This window comes from Hyperolius riggenbachi, chromosome 9 (assembly GCF_040937935.1).
Source record: "Hyperolius riggenbachi isolate aHypRig1 chromosome 9, aHypRig1.pri, whole genome shotgun sequence".
Lineage (NCBI taxonomy): Eukaryota > Metazoa > Chordata > Amphibia > Anura > Hyperoliidae > Hyperolius > Hyperolius riggenbachi.
In genome coordinates, this window is record NC_090654.1 from 184,417,773 (window position 1) to 184,445,366 (window position 27,594).

The following is a 27,594-nucleotide window of genomic DNA, read 5'->3' on the forward strand; positions in this document are numbered from 1 at the left end:
AACTTGGCTCTCCAGCTGATAATGAACTACAAGTACCACAATGCATTCCAGGAGTCTGACAGCCACAGCCATGGTTCATAAAAGCAAATGCAATGTGGGACTTCTAGTTCCTCAATAGCTGGAGAGCCAAGTCTGCAGATCTAGGTATAGGCCTCTGGAACCTGCCACCCATAAGCCTTGTACACATGTTAAATGGTTCTCAGCCGAGGAGGCTGGTACAGGCCACCTCCGCCAAGAACCTAGTGTGTGTACAGTAGTCCCCTATTACCCTCAATGTATAATCAAGAGATCAGGACTGCCAGATTATCTCTCCCAAGCATCAGTGTTCCAATGCAATGACCTACATCTTCGTATCAAAGAGTACCTACATTATAAATTTCAGTTTGCTTTAGTTGCCAAGATATATAAAATCACCCATGATAAAGTGTGATTTTCTCACCCCCAGGGTCCAAATTCTACATATAATCTTGAAATCCGCACCCCCACTGTGAATTGGGCCCGAGACAGTTTTTTTCCCTAGCTATAGGGGCAAGGGATGCTGGGATATTAATGTCATAACTCCACCCCTGATGTCCATGTGATCTAATCTAGGCAGACAGACAGACATCTGAAATAAAAAATTATAGCAAACAGATATGATAAGAGAGGCTCCTGCAGTTTCCCTGTCTTTTCTCTGTGCTACAGTTTGTGAAAAGATAAGTAATTTGATCCAGGCAGGCATAGAGCAGGAGAGGGAGGGGCAGGGAAGTTAACCAGGCTGAAGAGGAGGGCACAATGTTTTCAGCTTCAGGAGGAATAAGGAAGTGCTACATACAGATATATATGTGAGTCTGTTCTATCAAATATGATGTGCAAGATGTAAATTGTATATGTTCATCTAACTGTACACAGTACCTAGACTACATATATGTATTGCCATTCAGACCTTTTTTGGCTGGAGGTAGTCTTTAACCTTTGCTGCATATACCTTCCTTCTCTCTCCCTAACACTATTCTTACTCGTCTCTTCTACGCATGCAGGTATGTTTTGACAGGTAGGCTGAAATGTTGGGTCACCAGCAGAGGCAACTGCTCTCCTCCTAAGCCCCTCCCACTCTGTGCTATTTTGCTGTGTGTTGCGCTGATGCCCCTCCACCCGGCTTAGTAAGAACAGAATGCTTAGTAAGAACTAGCCTGCAGGCTGTACAAAATTATGCCATAAATTGTCGCACAAGAGGTCGAGTCCTGATCTCTGTGGGTGACAGTAATTGTGTGCGTGAACCTTTAGGATCCAGAATGCAACCTCAAGTTGCTCACAGAAAAGGAAATGATGTTATATTTATTCCTCCCAACGTACAGAAATTGGAAAGTGGGACACCTCTAAGTGGAAGTTTGTTTTAATGCAAAGAACACCCTCTCCCTCCCAAAAAATAAAAAATCCAATCATATTGAACATTAAAAATTCTAAAATTCAAATATTCTTCTTAAATAATTTTTCATGCATCCACATTTACCTGCAAAGGCCTCAACTCAAACCTATGTGTATTGAGGTGTATAGAGTGGCAGGGCATTGTTTCATTTCTGAATGTTAGCAAAATATAGAATCCTTACTTTGACATGAACTTTGTAATGTGGTACAATAAACCCTAGCTGGGATAATGATCTAGGGATGGGAACTTGCTGTCAGTCACTTACACAGCAGATCTACAGAGGTAGATCAACAAATAGCATGTGAGTAAGCTTCCTCTCTACCATTATTCTACCATTCAGAAAATACCACAGCATAGGAGTTCTCATACTGGTTGTTCCCCTTTTCTATTTGTTTTCACTCTACTACTGCGCCTACGTGGCCTTGGTCGCGCATGTCCTCGTTCACACTCCCTTCGCAGTATGAGATTTCCGCAGTGGCCATCGACTGGCTTGTCAGGGGAAAATGAAACTTAGCTGCAGTGGGGGACTGGAGGACAGTTGAGGACCAGAGCGTGCACAGGAGGGCTGCAGGGGGCTGATAGAAGCCCCAGGTAAGTGAAACTCTTTAGGTTTAGGTTTCCTTTAATTAGATTTGACAATAATTCTATCAAGAATGTTTATTGCAGTACACAACTATGTGGCAATCGATTACTTCACCACATATTCATGTTGAATCAACTATCAGTTGATAAACTGCCCGAAATCAATTTCAAATGGATCATCAGGCGTATTGGAGGTAATATGCTGAAAAAAGAGCAGAGCAGGCTTTAAGGGGAACTGTAGTGAAAATAACATAATTAATAAAATTGCTTTTTTTACAATATTCATTTATAAATTATTTAGTCATTATTTGCCCATAATATCTTTCCTCTTTCCTCCTTCCCTGAATCACAGTCGGAAATTTATCATAGGTGGCAACTGTTTTAGTTCTGCCAGGTGATCTGTGCATATTGTTCGATTACTGAGAGTTCTATGCACAGGGGGAGATATTGCTTACTTGGTAATTGGAAAAAGCTGTTATTTCCACAATGCAACAAGGTTCACAGACAGCAACCTGTCAGGACCATGGTCATGAGTCTGACACAACACTGGGAAGGGGGGGGGGGGGTTGCCACAATATCAGTCGTAAAGATGTCCCTGATGATCTGTTTGAGAAAAGGGTAAAAATATGTTGTGGGAAAGGGAGTATCAGTTGCTGATTGGGATGAAGTTTGAACCCTTGTTTCAATTCTTCTTAGGGAAAGGTTCCCACACATGGGTCAGTTATGGCCAGATCATACAAATTACTGATGCTTCATGATTAAAGCTGATCCAAAACTGACTGAAATGCTGCCCCGATTGCTTTGCACTGCTGGATGTACTACCCACATTATTCAGCTGTCAATTGACCAATTCAAGAAAAAATATTTATCAATTCTTTGTGGTCTTCATGGTCACAGATCCCTTGCCTGTGATGCTGCATGCTATCTTGTATACATTAATTTATTGCTAAACTGTTATCATTGAGTGATTGATTGCTTTTCTTATCACTGTGCTTAACATGGCATTTTGGCTATGTACCAAAACAAAAAGGAATAGGTACAGGGAGCAAGATTTAGTGTAATGCTGTTATAAAAGCATTAACCACTATATAATTTGGATGTTACTCAGAAAATTAGGATGTCACTAAGACAACTACTGGTCTTTAGGGATATATTTTATAGGCTCTCTTTTCACTTTGCTTTGGCAATGTATTTGCTAGGCCGCACTGTGTTGAAGTTATCCTTGGTCACCACTGTGTGGGTGTGAGAGATAGGGCTTAAATTGCCCCAACCAATAGGGTTAGGGATGCGTACTAGGGCTAGACTGGAATGAGAGGAGTCATTTTGGAATCAAACTATGAGGTTCCTACCTTACCGCTGCATACATAACACTGTATATTTTAAACTAATTTAAAGGCATCAGCCAATCCCTTATCAATGCAGCTCTTACCTCCCTGATTTTATGTACTCAGTTGCTCCTGAGGAAGGGAATATTTCGTGAAAAATGTTGGGCTAAAGACTGATTGTGTAACACAATTCTCCATAAAGAACTACATACATACATTGTATCATATTCTGAAATTATCTCTCTGAATGATTGGGCTAGACATCTATTGACATATATCACCGTTAAGTAAAACAGTTGACCAATATTCATGTAACAGAAGGAGGTGTACTCTGTGAGGTGAATGTTATTGCCCACCTGTGTCTGTCTGTGTTTTTAAAGCTATATTTAAATTGAAATTTGTTTTTCAAACCAATTCTCAGAAATATTGACATATTATCCTTGTTAAAGTCCATATATATATATATATATGTATACAATTTTTGTTTGCAGTAAGAAGGTTATGTAAGGGGTGACCTGATTACCATGTATAAATACATCAGAGGCCAATACAAACGTTTGGCAGAATCGTTTTTTTTTACCCTAGGCTTTTACAGAGGACAAGAGGACATGATCTGCGGATGGAAGAAAACAAGTTTTGTCATCTATTTAGGAAGAGGTTCTTTATAGTAATAACTGTTAAAATGTGAAACATTTTACCACAGGAAGAAGTTATGACAAAATCTATATCTGCATTTAAAAGAGGTCTGGATGCTTTCCTTGCATTGTGGGACATCTGCAGCTATAATTACTAGTTAATTCCCAGCAGAGTTGATCCAGAGATTTCATCTGACAGCCACCTGGAGTTAGTAAGGAATTTTCCCCCTAGAAGGTTAATTGGCCCAACCCTTGTAAGGATTTTTTTCTGTCTTCCCCTGGATCAACTGGGATACGTGAGGGTGCAGGAGAGAAAGGTACCTTATGCTTTTTTTTTTATTATTCTGATTGGACTTAATGGAAGAATGTCTTTTTTTAACCAAACTAACCATGTAACTATGCAATTTGGTTTTACAGAGATAAACAATGAGAAGGGTACGGACCAACCAAGGTATGTTATTTGTCACATGAATTAGTAGCAGGTTGCTATTTGCAGACAAGAAATGCATGAGGAATACAAGCTTCTCCTATACATTCCTAAAAATGATATGGAGGTAGGTACTCCGCTGCTTTATCAGTAAGGAAAAGGAAGACTTTCATTTAAAGAGGGGCGGGGGGGGGGGGGATAAGAGGATGACTCCCTGAGCTTTTCCACTAGATTACTTTCAAGTAATTTTAATTTAAGTTCCCATGACTGGTTTGTAAATAAAGGACTGAAGTGAAAAACAGACTAAAAAGAAGCACTGGTTAACAGCAAAATTAGAATATCTTGAACTGGGGTGTGGCTGTAATGACTAAATATACGCAGTGAACAATTTATGCTTGTTTCTTGCAATAGCAGGTAAACAAAACAAAGGCATTCAAAAATACTGTTTGTACTTATTCCTTCTGAGCTAATTTTGGTAAAGGCATATATCTGTACACGATGCTGTAGGTGTCCTTTGAGCTACAATTAGCACCACTTCAGGAGACAGGGGTGATGTATACATGAACAGATCCCTGGCCATACTCTTGAAAATTTCAAACTGATCTCTTGATCAAATAAGACTGTCAAATCAATGTACACACACGTACAATAGTCATTCAATCCATTCAATTATTATGATTGGGTCATTTATTGATCCTATCTGAATATTGGTTTTTGTATATAAACCACAGGCCTTTAGTGCCACTTAGAGAAGCCTAGATTGCAATGTACAACTATTAGTTTGCACTTAAAGCAGATCCGAGATAAAAAACTAACTAACAAGTAACTTGTCTATATATCTTATCTAAAGTTTAGATAGTTTACACAGCAAATCTAGCTGCAAACAGCTTCAACAGAAAATGATTACCGTATATACTCGCATACAAAAAGGGGGTCAAAAGTTGGGGGGTCGGCTTGTATGCGAGTCTTCCCTGGTGGTCCGTGGTCCGCGGCCCCCGCTCCCCCGCTCCCCCCGCCGCCGCTGCTATTACTTGTTTTGCAGCGGCTTCCTGGTCCCCGGCGGCGCTTCCTCTTCCCCGCTCTCATGCCTCTATGAAGAGATCACAGCAGCGCGCCCGGCGCTGCTGCTCTGATGATGCAGGGGGCAGGAAAGAGCGGTTCCCATGGTAACGGCGATACAGATCGCCGATACAGGGAGCCGCGCTCTTTCCTGCCCCCTGCATCATCAGAGCAGCAGCGCCGGGCGCGCTGCTGTGATCTCTTCATAGAGGCATGAGAGCGGGGAAGAGGAAGCACCGCCGGGGACCAGGAAGCCGCTGCAGGTAATAGCAGCGGAGGGAGCAGGGCACTATACCGGCCACTACCTACCTACACTGGGTACTATACTAGCTATACTGGGGCACTACCTACCTATTCTGGGCACTAGACTAGCTATACTGGGGCACTATACTAGGTACTATACTAGCTATACTGGGGCACTACCTACCTATACTGGGTACTATACTAGCTAAACTGGGCACTATACTAGCTAACCTGGGCACTTTACTAGCTATACTGGGGCACTATACTAGCTATACTGGGGCACTACCTTCCTATACTGGGGCACTACCTACCTATACTGGGCACTATACTAGCTATACTGGGAACTATACTAGCTAAACTGGGCACTTTACTAGCTAAACTGGGCACTATACTAGCTATACTGGGGCACTATACTAGCTATACTGGGGCACTCTACTAGCTATACTGGGGCACTCTACTAGCTATACTGGGGCACTCTACTAGCTATACTGGGGCACTCTACTAGCTATACTGGGGCACTCTACTAGCTATACTGGGGCACTCTACTAGCTATACTGGGGCACTCTACTAGCTATACTGCGCACTATACTAGCTATACTGGGCACTATACTAGCTATACTGGGGCACTACCTACCTAAACTGGGCACTATACTGGCTAAACTGGGCACTATACTAGCTAAACTGGGCACTATACTAGCTATACTGGGGCACTACCTACCTATACTGGGCACTATACTGGCTAAACTGGGCACTATACTAGCTAAACTGGGCACTATACTAGCTATACTGGGGCACTACCTACCCATACTGGGCACTATACTAGCTATACTGGGACACACTGGGGGGATTACGCGGCCTGCACCAATCCAGCATTTCCTACCCCCGGCTTATATGGGGGTCAATCATTTTCCCCTGTTTTTTCATGGAAAAGTTGGGGGGTCGGCTTATATGCGGGTCGGCTTATATGCGAGTATATACAGTATTTCTTCCTGTGATACAATGATGGCAGCCATGTTGTTTGTAAACATTACACACAGGCAAAGCTGATAGCATTTCCAGCTCTCTGCATGTGACAAATTCACTCTGCTCTCCTCCTTCCTCCTCCCTTCTGCGTCTGAAATCTCTGGCTAGTAACCTCCTCCTCCTCCTTCCCAGACTGATATCCTACAAGCCCTTGATACAGTGCCAAGGCTCTCTGAAAAAGCTGTGGGCGAGGCTTGTTTAGCTTATCGGGGACAAGAGTATTAAAACAAAACAAAAAAAGGATTTAGCTTGAGAAATTCCCTATAAACTATATGAAAAGGAACACAATTATGCAATAAGTAAAAGTTTATCTCGGATCCACTTTAAGTAGTCTGAGAAGTCTGGACAAAGCTCAGCAAGGTGTAAATGAAGAGGAACCCCCCTCTGAGGGAATATCTGATTTGGTTCCAGTTTCACTGATGTTTGTTCAGGATGTGTATTAAATTAAACCCAAATAACTGGTAAATATTCCCCAAGCTAACATATACTGGAAGACTAGACTAATGCCTCAGACTCATCCTTAAAGAGACTCTGTAACGAATTTTTCAGCCTTAGTTCTTCTATCCTATTAGTTCCTATGCCTGTTCTAATCTGCTCTGGCTTACTGCAGTCTTTCCTAACTGCACTGTCTCTGTAATAAATCAATGTATCTTTCCTCTGTCCTGTTTGTCAGGCTAAAGCTTGATTGTGTGCAATGTGCAGGGCTGCTTGTGATTGGTAGAAGCGATACACACCCTCTGCAGGCCCCCTGCATACTCTGAATGACTCATACACTATGCTTAGCTGAGCCTATTAGAAGCTGGTTAGTTTGTTTGTAAACACTGCCTAAAACTGTTAATTACAAGCCAGGATTGCAGCAGAGAGTGGCAGAAACAGCACAGAGGGGCATAGGAGAAAATAATGAATAGAATGGTATGCTTTTTATTGTAAGAATATTAGAGTACAGATTCTCTTTAACACTCTCCTACTTTGTATTGTGCTCAAAATTGACATTAGATCTTCCTTCCCAATTGATGTAGACTGAACCTCATGCCTACACTTGAATCATTCAATGAGTCTATCAAAAGCTCATTTCACCTGAGTTTACATCTAATCTTAACTAGGGATGAGCATTTTCATTTCCATTTAAGTTGATTTGCAGCAAAAATACTGTTTTTGATTTTTCTTGAAAAATTATGCAATTAGTTGGACCCTCTGCTCATTAAGGGGCTCCTCTAACCCCACACAGTTTATTAGTGTGCTTGACATGTTACAGCATCATCACTGGTCTTTATTTTTTTTAATAAAAAATGTGTGCACCCCTATGCAGATGCTGACTAGTCCAGTGCAAAGGCACCCAGGCAGTACCCCTTCTACTCTCCAATGTTTCACTGAGATCATACATTTACAACTTAAGTATTGGACTGCAGTTAACCTATTTGTGGTGTAACCACAAATCCGATTAACATGTCTAGGGTGCAAAGCTCAAAGCCAGGGATTTCTGTAAAACAGTATAATGTTCACTGGATATGAGTAGGAGGGCCAGGGAGAAATATGATCATTCTGAATGTGTATGCAGTCCTAAAGCCTGACCACCATCAAGTATCTACACTAATGTAAGTGTTACTATGTTTGCAGTAGGATTCTCTTTATGCTGTATCTATGGAATTCCAATGGGTTCAATCTGAATCCCATTGTAACTATTGAGATGAGGTCTATTTGTTTACTAAGCCCCTAGGCACCAGACACTGGAAGTTCATTGTGCTTGCTAATTAACAAAAGTAATTTACTTACCTTAAGGGCAAGGAAAGCCTGCATGTGTACATTGTGTGAACTGTGTTATTGCTTCAACAACCTGACAAATCCCTAGTTGTTTACTGTAGGGCTCAATGGATTTATGTCTATTCAACCCTATGCTGCAGGAAAAGTACTTTCAGTAAGCTAGCAGAGAGTGCAGAATTAAGATGTTAGTTGCTCTATTTTACAAAAAAAACCCTTTTTCTTATATTTAGTCATTGGGCTGCACTTTTATAAAAAATATGCAGTCTTTAATATTTTTGTTTTTAAGATGAATGCATAACTTGCTTTATAAATTTTAATTTTAAAAATACATTAAAAAAAATGTTAAAAGTAAAAAAAAAATGTTTTAATGAGGAATATGAAATATTGCATTCTTTTTTTTTCTTTACCTGTTGGGTTGACTCTGACAAGTTCTGTAAACAGAAAAAAATCTTGTGTCACTGCTGCAGTAAACAAATCTATAAAAATACAGAAGCCAAGTCTTCTGACCTGGTCGCTGGTAATGTCACAGAATTTTCCATTCTGTACCATAAATGTGTGATTACTACGCAAGTAAAAGAAAAATATCTTCTAGATACAAAACTTGCCAGATAAAATTGGAGATGTTGCGAAAAAATAAATAAAAATGTATGATATTTTTCGGATAACAAAAATATGAAATGTGTTTTTTTTAATCTGGCTATATATTTAAACTAATAATGAAGTACCTAAAGATATAAGTATATACTGTATGTATGTATGTACTGGTTTTAAAAAGTGTACATATCATTGTTAAAATGCCAGTGTTTTGTGATAATAATGAGAAAAAACAACTGGAGGCGGCTGATGAGTAATAAAACAATCAAAAACTGTTTAAAAAGAAGGTAATGTTGGCTTACCTTCTCACCCCATGATGGGTAAATTTGCAGACTTTTAATTGAAATAGTGCACAAAAAGGACAACATGTTGCAGTGCCAAAGCCCCTTCCCCAGATCAATACCATTGCTGGGTTAGCAAGTACCTTTAGGCGCACTTGAGTGGTTGCTACATTCAGCAACCCAGATTTCTGAGTATATTTTCATCTACTTTGCTACTGTATTTTTACAACTCAGTACTAATATACTACCCTACATCGGGTTCCCATTGTACCTGTGTTCCTTAATTTTATTCTGCTGATAGTATTTTGTGATAAATCATTTCAAATCATTTCCCACATTTAACTTCACCTATTACCTGTATTCACTGAATAAAAAATTGTTAAGTGGGAGAAAACAAACAATAAAAATGTTCAATAAGCTGGTCGATTATAAGTGCACATCTTTAAACTAATGCATTGTTGAAGTAACACTTAAAGGGACACTGTAGTGGGGTCAGGGGAAAATGAGTTGAAGTTACCCGGGGCTTCTAATGGTCCCCCACAGACATCCTGTGCCCGCGCAGCCACTCCCCAATGCTCCGGCCCCGCCTCTGGTTCACTTCTGGAATTTCAGACTTTAAAGTCTGAAAACCACTGCGCCTGCGTTGCCGTTTCCTCCCTTCCCCTGATGTCACCAGGAGCGCACGGCGCAGGCACAGACCATACTGGGCCTGCGCAGTACACACCTGGTGCCATCAGCGGGAGTGAGGACACGGCAACGCAGGCGCAGTGGTTTTCAGACTTTAAAGTCTGAAATTCCAGAAGTGAACCAGAGGCGGGGCCGGAGCATTGGGGAGTGGCTGCGCGGGCACAGGATGTCTGTGGGGGACCATTAGAAGCCCCGGGTAACTTCAACTCATTTTATCGTGACCCCCCTAAAGCGTCCCTTTAAATTTAATTACAGAATTCAGTCTTCTTAGGCAGGAATCTTTCACCATGGTACATGTTAATTAGCAAATATTTGCCCAATCTGTCTGACCACAAGGCATCTCTAAAGGTGCATACACACGCACTACATCCGACAACGTTGGGTCTTTCAGACTCTCCCGCTGGGCGGACGAAACAGCCTTATCAGTCCGACGACAGCGCGTACACACGCACTACTGTCAGCTAAATGTCTGCCCAGCGGGAGGGTCCGGCAGCCCAGTCGTTGCCTGCGGTAGTGCGTGTGTATGCACCTTTAAGCACAGCCTCCTAATGTCAATCCATTTCTATTGGATCTCGCTCTGAGCTCTGGTTTGGCCATTCCAAAACTTTTTTTAAAATTTTAAAAAAGCATCCCCAAAGTATGATGTGCAGTGTTGTTTTTGATCACACATACTTGCCAGAAATTTCTGCAGCTCCTTCAGAGTTGCTGTAGGTATTTTGGCAATGACACTGACTAGTTTTTGTCTTGTCCTTTCATCAGTTTTGGAGGGACATCCAGTTCTTATGCTAGGTACACACTATGAGATTTTCTGGCAGATTTACTGTCAGACCGATTATTTCCAACATGTCTGATCTGATTTCCGATCGGACATGATGGAAATAATCGATCTAATAGTTAATCTGCCAGAAAATCTCATAGTGTGTACCTAGCATTAGCAAGGTCACTTTCATCTTTATCTTCCCTACTTTTTGATGACTGTCTTCACTGTATTCCATGGTATATCCAATTCTCTGGAAAAATACCTTTCAAGAATGAGAATCTTTTGAGGCTTTGTAAACTCTCTGCGAACCATGGCTTTTGCTGTAGCAGGTAAATGAGTAAATGTCAGGAAAATACTGATAGGACATCTGAACTTTATTTAAGGTTAATCAGTCTATTTAAGTGATGGCAAGTGTATACCCAAGAAAAATAAATTATGTAATACAATCAAAAAGTGCTTCAACACAGCATTATTTTAAAAGTGTCAAACTTATGCAACCAGCTTATTGTACATATTTTATTAAAAAATATATATATTTTTTTTCAACTGTTCAATTGTACAGGTTAAAAGTCACAATAAAGATGAAAAAAAAAATGGGTTTTTTTAAAGTACAAAAACCAGGTATTTGAACAGGAATCCTTGTACACTTTTTATATCCTCTGTAAACAAATAGTGCAATAGCACAGCACATTCTTTTTAACAATTAAAACATATAATTAAAAAAAGTACTATTGTCAAGAGAGAAACATGAAGTCTGCCATTGCATAGCTACTTAAAATGCTAGGTCCCTAGCTGGTAATGTGGATAATTTGCTAGGAACATTTTTGTAGTCGCTTACCAGTAACAAATAAGCAGATTCACCCTTTTGGGTCCGGACAGTTCTGGACCCTTAAGACCAGAGCTGTCCTTTCCCTGTTTGACCCCTTGATTAATATGAAATTGTTACCTGACCGAGATACGGAAGCTCTTGTGTCACTGTGACTGCAGAGTGAATGGGCTGAATTGTCACCGGATCGGCGTGAGTAACAAGAACGGCATGAGTGTGTGAAGTGGAAGTTGAAGACTATGCCCTGGCAGGGATAAGGGCCTGTACACACTGCTGCGCTTTTAAAATCGCATGCGATTTTTAAATCGCAAGCCTTCATGAGAATAGGAAAAGCGCATTGCACCAGTGTGTACAAGTCTCCACGATTTTCATGATTTTTCAAAAGACCTTGCGATTAAAAAGCGCATGCGATTTGAAAAGCGCAGCGCAAGCGCAGCAGTGTGTACAGGCCCTAAGTGGACACAAACACGGTGTAGATTTCAACTATGACTGTCCAGAAGAGGTTAAAGAAGTCAACTAACATTCAGAAGATATGATCAAAACACTCCTGGTAGGTGACTCAGTATATAGCACAATCAAAAGGTTTAAACTACAATTAGGAAACTAGCATTTTTAAGATAAGGCTATGGCAGTTTTCATACTTTTCTAATGATGTGTATTCAAAGAGGTTTTCTACTTTTGGTAATATGTTAACCCAGTTTAAATGGCAGATTAGAATTAAAATTGTATCCAATATTTTGTCTAAAGCGCTGCTGCAGGTGAGGCTTTGTACTGCACTTTGCCATCTGTATTTAAAGAAGAAATCCAGGATGCATCTAATAAAAGCATCAGCCTAACATGTTAAACTTTGTTTTTTTAAATATCTTTTGTAATTTCTTTTGAAAGATTGCTATAAAAAGTATTTTTAGTGTCAAGAGGTTTAAATGAGCTGTAGGAAAGTGTTTTATACTGCTTCTTGTGTTAATGATAGTGAGTTTCTTCTAGTCAAAACCTATCCATTCTGTTGTCTTTGAGGCCCATCTTAACCTAATGCTTCATACACACTTACATCAGACCATAGTCTTTTGAAAATGAAAGATCACAGACCCATTTTACCCCCTTCCGTGTAGTATGGGAGCCATACCTACACAGTCTATTCTATGGAGCTGACCTCCCCATCAAACAAAAATCTTTGCAAGATGCTGCACACAAAGATGCTGTACACATGCAACAGATCAGTATCTGCAAAAGATCTGTTCCTGCCAAAGATCCGTTCCTGCAAAATGCATTCATAGTCTATAATATCTGCAGATCATCATACACACCTTGTTTAACAGACATTCATCTGCAGATCAGATCCACCAGGATGGATTTTCAGATCTGCAGATGATTGTCTGATCTGCAGATGAATGTCAGTTAAACAAGGTGTGTATGATGATTTGCAGATCTCATAGACTATGAATGCAATTTGCAGGAACGGATCTTTGGCAAGAACAGATCTTTTGCAGATACTGATCTTTTGTGTCTGCACAGCTCTTTTGTGTCTGCACAGCATCTGTGTGTGCAGCATCTTGCAAAGATTTTTTTCTGATGGGGAGTTCAGCTCCATAGGAAAGACTGTGAAGGTATGGCTCTCATACTACATGGAAGGTGGTAAAATTGGTCTGTGACCTTTCATTTTCAAAAGACTATGGTCTGATGTGTGTATGTGGCCTTTGGAAAATGCAAGATCACAGACCAATTTTACCCCCTTCCATGTAGTATGAGAGCCTTAGGCCACATACACACATCAGACCATAGTCTTTTGAAAATGAAAGATCACAGACCAATCTTACCACCCTTCATGTAGTATGAGAGCCATACCTTCACAGTCTTTTCTATGGAACTGAACTCCCCATCAGAAAAAAATCTTTGCAAGATGCTGCACACACAGATGCTGTACAGACACAAAACATCAGTATCTGCAAAAGATCTGTTCCTGCCAAAGATCCGTTCCTGCAAATTGCATGCATAGTCTATGAGATCTGCAGATCATCATACACACCTTGTTTAACTGACATTCATCTGCAGATCAGACAATCATCTGCAGATTTGAAAATCCATCCTGGTGGATCTGATCTGCAGATGAATGTCTGTTAAACAAGGTGTGTATGATGATCTGCAGATATCATAGACTATGAATGCCTTTTGCAGGAACGGATCTTTTGCAGGAACAGATCTTTTGCAGATACTGATCTTTTGAATGTCTACAGCATCTTTGTGTGCAGCCTCTTGCAAAGATTTCTGTCTGATGGACAGTTCAGCTCCATAGAATAGACTGTGTAGGTATGGCTCTCATACTACATGGAAGGGGGTAAAATTGGTCTGATATCTTTCATTTTCAAAAGACTATGGTCTGATGTGTGTATGAGCCTTTACTCTACACAGTCTATTCTATGGAGCTGCACTCCCCATCAGATAAAATCTTCGCAAGATGCTGCACACAAAGATGCCCGTACACATTCAAAAGATCATTATCTGCAAAAGATCTGTTCCTGCAAAAAATCCATTCCTGCAAAATGCATTCATAGTCTATGAGATCTGCAGATCCTCATACACACCTGGTTTAACAGACTTCATCTGCATATCTGGCAATCATCTGCAGATCTAAAAATCCATCCTGGTGGATCTGATCTGCAGATGATCTGCAGATGATTGCCTGTTAAACCAGGTGTGTATGAGGATCTGCAGATCTCATAGACTATGAATGCATTTTGCAGGAATGGATTTTTTGCAGGAACAGATCTTTTGCAGATAATGATCTTTTGAATGTGTACAGCATCTTTGTGTGCAGCATCTTGCAAAGATTTTATCTGATGGGGAGTGCAGCTCCATAGAATAGACTGTGTAGGTATGGCTCTCATACTACATGGAAGGGGGTAAAATTAGTCTGTGATCTTGCATTTTCCAAAGACTTTTATCTCAAGTGTGTATGAAGCATTATACAAGTGAGTGAGTTAGATAACTGAAATGTGGGAGAAAATAACTCTCACGGCAACAGTCTTGTTTCTTCCACTTGCAAAACAGGTGATGCCTGACAGTTACAAATCAAATGAAGGCCTCTTGCACACTGCATGCGATTCCGATTCCGATTCAGATTTTTAATCAGTTTTTACATCAGATTCAGATTCCGATTTGCAGTGTGCAGGGAGCAAACTGCAAATCAGAATCTGAATCGGATGTAAAAACTGATTAAAAAGCGGAATCTGAATCTGAATCTGAATCGCTTGCAGTGTGCAAGAGGCCGAACAACGTCAGAGCATGAACTCAGCGAAAGCACAACAACGGTCCGCCGATCAGATAGTTAGCGGAAGTATGAAAATGAGGACCTTGAGGTGAGTAATTAACAGCATTTTAGTAGTTTGAATAGAACAATCATGTGTTATCAATCAATATGAACAATTAGCAACATTTATCGTTTGAACTGACCTACCAGGAAGGATCAGTCTACATCAGCCTTTCTCAACCTTTCTACCCTGGAGGAACCCTGCAAATAGCTTTTGGATCTCAAGGAACCCCTGCAAACAATTTTTTGATCTCGAGGAACCCCTGTATTTATTTTTCAGGAGGCATGGTCTTTAAAAGTATGTGTGGCTGTTTATTTCACTACCCCCATTACACTGCCACTCATTATACTGTCTCCTGAGCCCCCAATTTAGTGCTTCTTGTTACAGTGCCACCTATTATAGTGTGCTCTATTATACTTCCCCCACGATGGGGGAAAATGCCAAGGAACCCCTGCAGAGTACTCAAGGAACCCTGGGGTTCCAGGGAACCCTGGTTGAGAAAGCCTGGTCTACATGGACGATAGTTGTAGTCTTTTACTTTAGTTCAGACTTTTTTTTTTTTTTAGCAATTTGACCAAAAATCCTTATTCCCAGTTGAGTGTTTGAATGGAGCTTAATAAATGTATTAGTATGTGTAGATTGGGAAAGAAAAGACACTGCCAGTGATCTTTAAAAGTTTATGTAGACTTTAAAGATAGCCAAACTGTCTTTATCTGTATTTCTTTTTCTCCTTCATCTTTCATATTCAATTCAATACCATGAGTCAGACAGCTAAAAAAGAGAGGTATCGATTTTACACGTTATTCCAATTTAAAGCCCAATCCAATGACTTTTATGGAGTATTAAAGAACACTTTTCGAAAACAACGATTTTCTGAAGCAAAACCACCAGTTAAATCTCAACCAGTTCATCCAAAGCAGTCAAAAAAGTTTGATGAAACTGGAGGGAGAAATCAGTCAAGACTATGCGTATCAGTGTCGGGAACTCAAGATATCATCGGTGGTAAAGTAGGGTCTTTGTGATGCAACAAACATTGATTGATTCCAATCAGATTTCTAATAAAATACCACTGAAATATGAAGCTGCAGTGTGCTGACTTCCTAATGTTTCCTAATCATGATCAGATCAAAGGTACCAAATGTGAATGTCAGCAGGTCGTTACTATGCAGGATGTGGCCAGCCCGATACAGCACTTTATTTCCTTTTATGTTTACTTATTTTTATTTTTTTTTAGTTTATGTTCTAGTTAAGTTTCCATTTTGTGCAGAAAACCACCTTAAAGAGGAACTTATATATAGATTGAATAAATAATTGAAATGTTTTACAATATTCCTTTATAAATGATATACACTCAGTGAATCTGAAGCCTAAAAGAAAATAAAAAACAGATACTTACCTAAGGAGAGGGAAGGCTCTGGGTCCTAAGGAACCTTCCTGTCCTCAGTCTCCAGCAGGCTCCTCCGTTTGTATCTCCCACTGGGGGAGACTTTGGCAATCTGCGAAAGCACTCGGGCTTCTGAAGACTGGCGGCTCTGTACTGTGCACATGCGAGTGTGTGAGAGAGGGCACTTGCACATGCACAGTACAGAGTGGCCCGTCTTTGGAAGCGCGAGTGCTGTTGAAGTCTCCCCAACCCAGAAGATAGCAGCCACCACCAAATTGGCCGTGGACTGCTAACGGGGAACCTGCGGGGGAATGCGGACACCGGGAGGAGAGGATCCAGAGCCTTCATTAGGACCCAAACCCTTTCCTATTTTTAGGTAGACTAAGCATCACTGGAAGGGTGAGGTTACATACCAATATACAGCAATATATAGATGTAAGAAGCCTTTCTGATGTGGAAACAAGGATAATCAAGCTAACAATGGGTATCCTGAATAATTTATTACATTCTACTATATATCATTATAGTTCCTCTTTAAGTCAAACACATCACTATTTCAAATACACCACAGCACATTGACTGTATGTGTGTTTTACCTGTTACCATGTACGTGTGATGCACAGAAGGCAAAACTATAGTGGAGCAAAGTTGGGTCAATCATGGCTCCATTTTCCGCTCTCTCCAATAAATCGCTTAGGTAACACAGGTGTCGATGGCATCCTCTTACCCCATACCGAGCACAATATTCATCCAGGACAAACACCTGACCAGGACTGAACCAACCCTACAAAAGAGCAAATCACCAGAATATTCATTACTAGGTATATAAGACCTGTATGTCATTAAATGCAATCAAAGCATACATTTCAAAATATTTTTTTCTGATGTTTAACTTGAGGATAGAATCCAGTCCATCATTATTTTATTCTTTAATAATGACTACATCGTGCCACAACAAGAGATACCCGATTTATGCTACTCAAATTTTACCTGAAGATAAACCATGGGGAATAATGTGTTCATTTGGATCAAGATATTCGTTTCTAGATGCTTTAAATAATTGTCTCTTGAAATGATTCATATGGTTTATATGTTTGCATGGGTGGTATAACATTCTTTCAGACACCTTTAAAAGAAAGGATCATTCTTTTCTTACAAAAGATATGCAACTCGCTTGTTCAAAAAGATTAGACATTAAGGACCTGATCAAATGCACTTTTTATCCTAAGTTGTCTCCATGTTGATATTTTCACATCATAAAGATAATGCTTTTAAGCTGCCAGCAAGCATGAAAATGTTGACAGTACCTTTTCACCTACTTTATGTTACTTTTTCAATTGCAGAGTACAAAAGTTATTTAAAAACAGAACATGAAAAATTATCTCCTAGGAGAACAAAGCTCAACACACACCATACAATCTTGGTTGTACAGATTTACCAAATCTGTGTAATATAAGGGCCAACAGATTGAAAATACCATGAAAGATTGATTAGATAAGCTCTTATACTACATGAAAGTGGTAAGATTGAACAACCAAGATTGTATGGTGTGTGTTGAGCCTTAGGAGAAAAGGGGAATTGGATCAGGCACTACATTTTATATAAAAATTGAATACCATGAAACTTTATTGAAACTATAGTATTTTTGATTATCATAATATTGATAAAAATAGATCACACCTGCTAGTTGATTGTGAGATCTATTTCTGCAGTTCCGGGTTTGCGTGCAATGGGTGACTGGGGGTGTTGTGAGCAGCAGCAGTGCATGGCCAAGGTTTGATATAGTTATGTACGCTATTGGGCAGTACAAAGATAGCAAATTCAGTGGTGAAATTCCAATTAGACAATATTTGTGCCAAAATTAAATCTAATATTTTATGGTAAAAGCTAAAGTGATATCAAGGAGCAATGACTTTTGCCCCACAGAGAGTGAAAGAAGAATTCTAGGTATCTTTTAAGCCAAGCCATATACAATTGCCATGGTTTCTTGCAGTTTTATGACACAACTGTTTAGATAATTAGAAATATAACATTTAATGTCATTCAGTTACGAAATAACAACAAATATTATGTGTTTTTTCTTACTAAAAAGCACAACTGGATGGAATGCGGTGGCAACCTTACCATTATGTTTGAGCTACAAAAATGACAATGACCTCAAATTGAAGATGCCCTTTAACAATACATTTTTTTTCATCAGATGCAGTCCTTTGATGCAATTATATAAAATCTTTTTACATCCATTTTCACCTGCATAGTTTTCTGTACAATTTAACTGTAAAAATTGCATCAAAAGATCTGATGAAAAAATAGTACCGTTAATGGGCACCTTTTGATGGTAGTCTGCCTTAAATTGAAAGAGCCCCACTTGAAGAATTAATAAAGTACAGAAGGTGATTACCACTAGTGTCACCTGTCACATGTAACAAGTATACCTTGAAGAATTGAGTGTGTGTGTGTGTGTGTGTGTGTGTGTGTGTGTGTGTGTGTACAGCAGAATGATGCAGTCAAACAGTAGTTACCCCACTCAGAGAGCCTGAAATTGCCAATGTGTTTCCCACCATGTGATCAAAATATTAAGGCAGAACTTTTAACACCAAAAAGTCTTTACCCAAAAGTTACATTAGAGTACTCTGATTACTAAGCGGTTAGATGGCATGTGGTACTTGGAGGGAGATGAGCTTTAAAAACACAAACTACTACTAATTATATATATATATATATATATATATATATATATATATATATATATATATATATATATATATATATGAATATATATATATATATATATATATATATATATTACAGTATTTATACCTATATTTGTGTTATATCCCTCTACAAACAAGCCATATTGCTTCATCTGTCTGTTAGTAAATATATTGACAGGTGGCTGCCATGAGTTTCCTGGACTTCAATACTTTCCAGAATAGGCTGATTTAATTATATCATTGTGGATTTGCATACAGGCAGCAGTTAAGGTCTTAACTTACTTTTAACCTGCTCATAATTAATAGCATTTGCTCTTAGTATTGATTACAACTGGTCATTGAGCAAAGTACACACCACTAAAGACAAATTAATGCTTAGAGTTAAAAAAAAAGCATCCTGCATAATAACCATGTTTACATTCCCACCCATCACTGAATGTTCCACTTTAATCTCTAGTTATTGTGTGGTCAAATCTCTTTACATGGATATTTGTGTAGGCTGACTGTCCATGGTAAAATACAGGTTTGTATTTAATTATTCTGCAACAGGTCAGGACCTTGCTAAACAGACTGGCCTCTTGGGAAATGCAGCTGGTAAAATGTGAATACACATAAAGGAAAACAATCAATTTTCCTTCATACAAAAGGTTTTATAAATAAAAAGTGTACAAAGTTTCCATAGCTGAATAAAATATATTAGAAAATACAGCACAATATATTTTAATTTAATTTTGAAAATTAACTGATCGTAAGAGCCAGGCCATTTTACAGAGAACATGAAAGTGACCATACCATAGGTCACAATTTATATTTGTAACGATTGTGGAACTTTCTCCGTGATCAGCGCACAACGCGTGCGCTGACACGGCGGAAATCCTCCCCATCGTGTAATTGCAGGCACCCAGCAAAAGGTGCTACGCACCTGTAGAGGGAAATTCCTGTCGGCAGATGGCACTGGGTAGTGCAGAGGAACCAATCCTCTGTACCTCCACAAATGCCAGACAGGAATTGTACGAAGCGCAGAACGCAATCGCAAGAGAGGCGATTGCGAATGAGAACGAGCAAAGGGACAGGTTGTATGTGTGTGCGCCAATCCAGTCGCCACCCCGCGACCGCGCACACACAACAGCAGATATGAAATAGGAACGCGATCGCGAGAGGTGCGATCGCCAGACGTGACACAAGGCAGATCAGAATAGAATATGAGGGTAGCAAAGGCACAGCTAATAATACAATTAGAAGATGCAGAAAATAACTAACCATCGACAGACAAACATGAAACAGAGGACGCGAACGCTTGCTTAACGGTTACCTCACCGAGCCTCCAGCAAGCGGTCATAGCAGACAAGACAGACACACGAAAACAGGGACAAGCGAGAGATAGGATCCACAGCACTAGCGAAAAGTGGCTAGCGCGATCCCAGGAGACAGAGTAGCAGAACAGAAGGATCCACAGCACCAGCGAAAAGTGGCCAGCGCGATCCCAGGAGACAGAACAGAAGGATCCACAGCGCTAGCGAAAAGTGGCTAGCGCGATCCCAGGAGACAGAACAGAAGGATCCACAGCGCTAGCGAAAAGTGGCTAGCGCGATCCAGAGAGGCAGAACAGAAGAGATAGCTGGTAGCAACCGCTGCACCAGCTATGCTCCAAGAACAGAGATCAAAACGACTTCCTATCGACCACCGCTGGGACAGGACAATCGCAACAGACAAACAAAACAGATAAACAATCCTAACTGCACTAGGGAAATCTGCCTAGCACAGTTTCCAGGAATTACTCTAAGCTGATCTTCAAACAGAGGGTAAGGCTGACACCCCACCAGGAGTGTTACATAGGACGAAATCCTTATGACCAGCCAAGCATTGTGGGAAAGACATAGTACTTATAGTACACGCCTCCAATGAATGTGGCCAGGCAATTTGCATGACAACGTATGCAAATTCCTCTGCAAGCACAAGCTGCAAAACTGACAGAAGCTCTTCTTTCCAGAGTCCTGCAGCATGCAAACCTACACAATGGTCAAAAGGCTGCCTGCCTGCACAGGCAGCTGAGCAAATCATCACAATATTGAGGACATATTCACAGTGCGTTAAAGTCGCAATGCAGCATTACAACGCAACGCACAGAAAAGGTGGTAATGCACAATTACGCTGAGTTATGCCTGGAGCATACAGACAATGAAAAGTATGCCTCTCTGTATCTGTTTAAAGAGGAACTCCAGTGAAAATAATGTAGTAAAAAAAGTGCTTCATTTGCTTCATTTTTACCATAATTATGTATAAATGATTTAGTCAGTGTTTGCTCATTGTAAAATCTTTCCTCTCCCTGATTTACATTCTGACATTTATTACATGGTGACATTTTTACTGTGGGCAGGGTATGTAGCTGCTCCTAGCTGTTTTGGCTGTTAGAGATTTCCTGTCTGTGAACCTTGTTACATTGTAACAAACTGCCAAAAGTACCGCGGTCCTAGAGCTTCTTGTGGGAGGGGTTTCAGCACAAAATCAGTCATACAGCGCCCCCTGATGGTCTGTTTGTGAAAAGCATTATATTTCTCATGTAAAAGGGGGTATCAGCTACTGATTGGGATAAAGTTCAATTCTAGGTTGGAGTTTCTCTTTAATGTCTGCGTTTAGAGGTGATGCACTGCAAGCAGCGAGGTACCATAACACAACATTTACAACGCAACGTTAATGTCGCACTGTGAATGTCGCATAGGCTTAACATTACAGTGCGTTAACCTGAGTTATAAAGACTTTATAACGCAGGACAATAATGTTCCACTGTGAATGCGGCCTAAAGAATGGGAGCCCACAGCTTGTAGAAGAGGATGACCGAAGTGGGACTTAACTGTAGTTACTGATAGCACTAACAGCTAGGGATAGTGTAAAGCATACAAATCTTTATTCACATAATTAACCACTTGAGGACTGCAGTGTTAAACCCCACTAAAGACCAGGACATTTTTCACCTAAAAGACCACTGCAGCTTTAAGGCATAGCTGCAGGGTCGCACAACACAGCACACAAGTGATTCCCCACCCTCTTTTCCCCACCAACAGAGCTCTCTGTTGGTGGGGTCTGATGCCCCCCCCCCCCCCGTGTTTCTTTTTTTTAATAATTATTTATTGTTTTATTTTATTAATAAAAACGTGTTGTTGTTTTTTTCCCCCCCTGTTCCCTCCCTTCCTCCCCCCGCCAGCTAATCAGTGTGATCAGCTGTCATAGGCTTCAGCCTATGACAGCCAATCACTCACCAGCCTCAGGAGGGGACAGCCGTGTACAGCGCTGCTGCCGATCGCAGCGCTGTACAAGTAAATAGACGGCGATCACGCCGTCTAACAGTCTCCCGAGCGGCGATTGCCGCTCGGAGACTGAAGAGGGGGCGGAGCTCCCCCCCCGAGCATGAGATGCTCATGCAGCGTGCGCGCGATCTCATGCAAATTAGAGCCCCAGGACTTGTCGCCAATTGGTGTTAGGCGGTTCTGGGGCTGCCGCCGCGACCACTACCCATTGGTGTGGGACGGTCGTTAAGAAATTAAACTAAAGGAAACAGAAACTGCTGTCTGAAAGTTATCATGCCTGCCAAAGGGAAAACAACATTTCTTGAAAATAGTTAACAATTTTTTCTCAGTTTGACACACTTTTCTCTTCATTCAATTACTGTTTTTAGATGTGAAGGTATTTTTATCACCTAAAATGAGATTAGCTGAGAGATACATTTTTCATTTTCTCTCACTCTTCCTCGCTCTCTTTTTTGTGCCCTCCCAAGCCTTTTTAAAACTTTATACCATTGATAGCTCATGTAGGCTGGTACAGTCCAGGACAGCTGAGCCCAGAAATGTGGCATTCTACTGCTTAAACAATAGCAGCAGCTTTTATTTAGAATTTCCAAAGTGTCCAACCTTATTTTGGATATAAAGTTGCAATTTAAAGAGGATTTGTACTAAGGAATACTTCAGGAATAAAATTGCTTAATTTCTACAATCATACTTTATAAATTGTTTAGACAGTGTTTGCCCATTGCAAAATCTTTCCTTACCCTGATTTACCTTCTAAAATGTATCATGGGTGGTGACATCTTTAGTGCTGTCAGGTGCATCTCTGCGGAATGTTTATTTATTCTGTGTTTTGAAACCAAACAAAGTTAGTAAGAACAACACCTTGGCCCATACGCGATTAATATTTTCACCTGAATTTTCTCCAAGGAGATAATTTTCCAAATTCTTTTTAAAATAACTTTTCAGCACTCTGAGATTGAATAAGTACCAGGTAGATGAAAAAGTACTATCAAATCTATTTTAAGCATTTTCTTGCTTGCTGGTGGCTTAAAAGTAATTTTATTGACAATGTGTAAAAATATCACCTAGGAGAAAACTCAGGAGAAAAAGTAATAGCATATGGGCCCTGGTCTCCCAGAATGCTCTGGCAGGAGAATTCTGCATAGCTTAACAGCCTAGAATGTGACTGGGAGGGTACGATTATATACCAATACAGCAATAATAGCTATAGGAAGTGTTTCTGATGCTGAGACTAGGAATAATTATTGTAAAAGTGGTATCCTGAACGATTTACTACATTCTACTTCATGTCACTAATACTCCTTAGGGCTGGTTCACATGGGTGTCTGCCCAGCTTTCGGCGGCATCACTTTCTGCAGCGTTGAGGTGGCGATGCGTTCGGGCTTTCGGCAGCTTTCAGTTGCGGTTGGCATTTTCATCCCCACAGGGGAACATTAGCCACGACAGTTAAAGGTCTCAGGACACTACATGTAGCGCCCAGGGTCGTCTCGAAAGCCAGGGGAAATCGGGATCTGAACGTCGCATTTGCGCAAACGCTGGTAAAAGCCCGATACAAATGCTCCCATTCACTTTAGCCTCAAATGGTGGCGGTAAACGCTGGGCAGACACCCATGTGAACCAGCCCTTAACCACTTCCCAACTGAGAGGTTTTTACCCCCTGAGCACCAGAGCAATTTTCACCTTTCAGCGCTCCTTCCATTCATTCGTCTATAATTTTATCATTACTTATCGCAATGAAATGAACTATATCTTGTTTTTTTCGCCACCAATTAGGCTTTCTTTAGGTGGGACATTATGCCAAGAATAATTTTATTCTAAATGTGTTTTAATGGGAAAATAGGAAAAAATGTGGGAAAAAAATATTATTTTTCAGTTTTCGGCCTTTATAGTTTTTAAATAATGCATGCTACTGTAATTAAAACCCATTAAATGTATATGCCTATTTATCCCGGTTATAAAACCATTTAAATTATGTCCCTATCACAATGTTTGCCGCCAATATTTTAATTGGAAATAAAGGTGCATTTTTTTCAGTTTTGCGTCCATCCCTAATTACAAGCCCATAGTTTATAAAGTAACAGTGTTATACCCTCTTGACATAAATATTTAAAAAGTTCAGTCCCTAAGGTAACTATTTATGTATTTTTTTTAAATTGTAAATTTTTTATTTTTTTTTTAATTACAAAAAAAAAAAAATTGTGAAGTGTGGGAGGTAAGAAGTTAATTTTTTGTGTAAAACTAGTTTATTTGTGTGTAAAAATGGTTAGGGTGTAGTTTTACTATTTGGCCACAAGATGGCAACAGTAACTTTTTGTTTCATGCGACCTGCAAGCGTCCTTCCGGACGCTTACAGGAAGTAGAAAGAGGCTGGGACTTTGTTATTGCTCACAATGATCGCGCTGCTCAGCCAAGCGGCAGCGGATCATTGCGGGGCTTAGATCAACGAACGGGAATGGATTTTCCCGTTCGTTGATCTCTGGGCGAGCGGGCGGCGGCGTGTTTAATAGCGGCGGGTGGCGTGTTTACGAGCGGGAGCGGGGGCAGCGGCGGGAGTGCGCAAAGTACGGATTTCTCCGTCCCTGGGGGTTAAAGGATGGAAAAAGGGACGGAGAAATCTGTACGGGCGGGGGTAAAGTGGTTAAACACATAAGTAAATAAATAATTGCTGTGTAGTAGGTCTTTCCATTTCTGGAGTGAGATAAGGACAACATTCCAGGTTCCCTAAAGGGGCCCATACACTCAGCCGATTTTCTGGCCAACCGATCGATCCCGATCGATCGATTGATCGTTTGCGAATCAGTTGGCCAATCGACCGATCGATGGCCAATTTCGATCGATTTCGATGGATTTCCATCGAACTGGCAGGGTGGAAAATTTAGGTCGATCTGATGAGATTGCTTATCAGTTTGCATTGGCCTTAATGGAAATCTGATGGCAAAAAAATGCCATCAGATCGAATTTCAATAGATTTCAAACTGAAATCTATTGGAATTCTATCCTGGTAAAAAATGTTCTAAAAACGCATCAGATAGATCATCAGATGCATTTCTTATCTATCTGCTGCCAATCTGACGAGTGTATGGGCACCTTTAGAGAAAAACATCACCAGACAAGGCAGGTGGAAATATTAGTATTTGATGGTTCAACAATAAGTGACTTAAAATACCTGCTTCACCCTGTAAAATAAAAACCCATATGAATTGCTTATGAAAAGACAAGGCCATGCCCCGTACGTCAACAGTAATGTTTTTAATCACTTACCAGACAAGAATATGAATCATTAAGTCTGTGATCCAGTGTGAGTCGCTGAACCATTTCAAACAGTGTGGCGTGGTCAAAGTTGCACGGGTTTGAAGAGATAAATTCATCCATGCCATGTTTTTGAGCTCTGTCAGCATCTGTATTTTCATGTATGGAGAAAAACAAAATTTAGAAGAACAGAAACAATATTTTTTCATCCCATGAGACCTAAAAAAAATGTATATATTGATCTACCAAACACAAACAAATTAGTGAAACCTTATTAATGTTTAAATCATTGAACTAGATTATATATTATGAAATCTTTAGCTTGATTTAAATGAAATACAGCAGGTTTTATTTTTACCTTACTTTATGAACTTATTAGACACATTTTGTGTTTATCATCCTTTTTAGTTTGTAGTAAACCCTAGATTTAGTGCATCCCTAAGCAAGCCTAGATTAAAGGTGTAATTCACTCAGGAGTAGCCGTTTAATACTGAATTAACTCCAACAACATTTTATACTATCTATAGGATATACTGCCTCCACCCCTTAACTTCTGACTGCAGCCATTATAATCATGCCTGCATTGCTGGACTCCATACATTCCTATAATCATTTCAGCATAGGAGAACAGCAATAATGGCATTATAAAAAAGGAGGGCGTTTAAAGAAAACCTGTACAGAAAAAAAGTTCCCCTGGGGGGTACTCACCTCAGTAGTGGGGAGCCTCTGGACCCTATTGAGGTTTCCCACCGTCCTCCTGTGTCCCACGGTGGTCTCGCTGCAGGCCCCGGAATGCACAGGCGACAATTTGTCGCGCTGTGCAATATTTACCTTTTCTGACTCCAGCGGGGGGCACTGTTGCGGCTCTTATAACGGAGATAGGTGGAAATAGCCGATCTCTGTCGGGTCCGCTCTACTGTGCAGGCGCAGGAGACTTGTGCCTGCACAGTAGAGTGGGCCGACGAAGATCGGCTATTTTCGCTTATCTCCGTGGGAAGAGCGGATACCGCGCCTGCGCTGGAGCCAAGAGGTAAATATTTACATCGCTGCCGCTCCGGGAGGTTTTTTACTGCCACCGTGGCACCGAGGAGGACGGGGGAAAGCCTCAATAGGATCCGGAGGCTTCCCCCACCCGAGGTGAGTACCCCAAGGGGAGTTTTTTTCATTACAGATTTTCTTTAAGTCACACAACAAACACACATCTCTTTGCATCATTTCAATGGTTTTCCCTAGTGATTTTAATGGTTTGTGCACAGTTTACTCTATATACAGTAAAAAAAAACTGTAAAGGGAATTCCTTTGTTGATTGTATTAGCATCACAATAGGGGTGATAGACGGGCAGCACGGTGGCATAGCGGACAGCACTCTTGCCTTGCAGCACAGGGACCAGCCAGGGCACTAGCTACTCAAAATTTGTATGTTCTCACTGTGTATGTTTTCTCCAGGCACTCCAGTTGCCTCCAACAACCCATACACATACAGATAAAATAATCGGCATCCCCTTAAATTGTCCCTAGACTATGATAGACAGATGACTATAGTAGGGATTAGATTAGAGCTCCTTTAAAGGAACATGTACTCTGTAAAGCACTACGGAACATGTTTGTGCTATATAAGTACTAAATAATAATAATACACTGACTAAATGATAAATTGGCAATGACACTGGTATTTATGAGTCTGTAGTGCATGTTTCACAATCAGCACGACGTGCAGCATATCGGTAATATTTGCATTGCTACAGTAACATGTGTTACAATGCTTGTGTCATGCACATTACCATAGCAATACTGATATTATCCACGTACCACGGAATGTGCTAACTGCGCAATGCATACCACTCCACTACTAGTGGCACATGTACTGGTAAAATTGCCATATGCTGTCTGTGCACAACAATTTTACCATTAGTTATTGAAACGACCCCACAGTCAAATAAACTTAAAATATAAAAATAATACATTAAATGGGACAAATCTGCACTATACATACGTATGTAAGTATGAGTAGAAAGAAATACTAAATACT

General features: G+C 40.4%; 1 protein-coding gene across 20 annotated transcripts in view; it reads right to left on the reverse strand.

Moving 5' to 3' along the window:
- Nucleotides 1–27,594, reverse strand: part of CADPS (calcium dependent secretion activator) — a 769,567-nt gene that overhangs the window by 291,573 nt on the left and 450,400 nt on the right. For all 20 annotated transcript variants that reach the window (XM_068253773.1, XM_068253774.1, XM_068253772.1 and 17 more), the window contains exons 12-13: nucleotides 25,578–25,714; nucleotides 16,897–17,084 (exon numbers count right to left, since the gene is read on the reverse strand). In XM_068253773.1, the coding sequence (XP_068109874.1) occupies nucleotides 16,897–17,084; nucleotides 25,578–25,714 (325 nt within the window). The remainder of the gene's footprint in view (nucleotides 1–16,896; nucleotides 17,085–25,577; nucleotides 25,715–27,594) is intronic.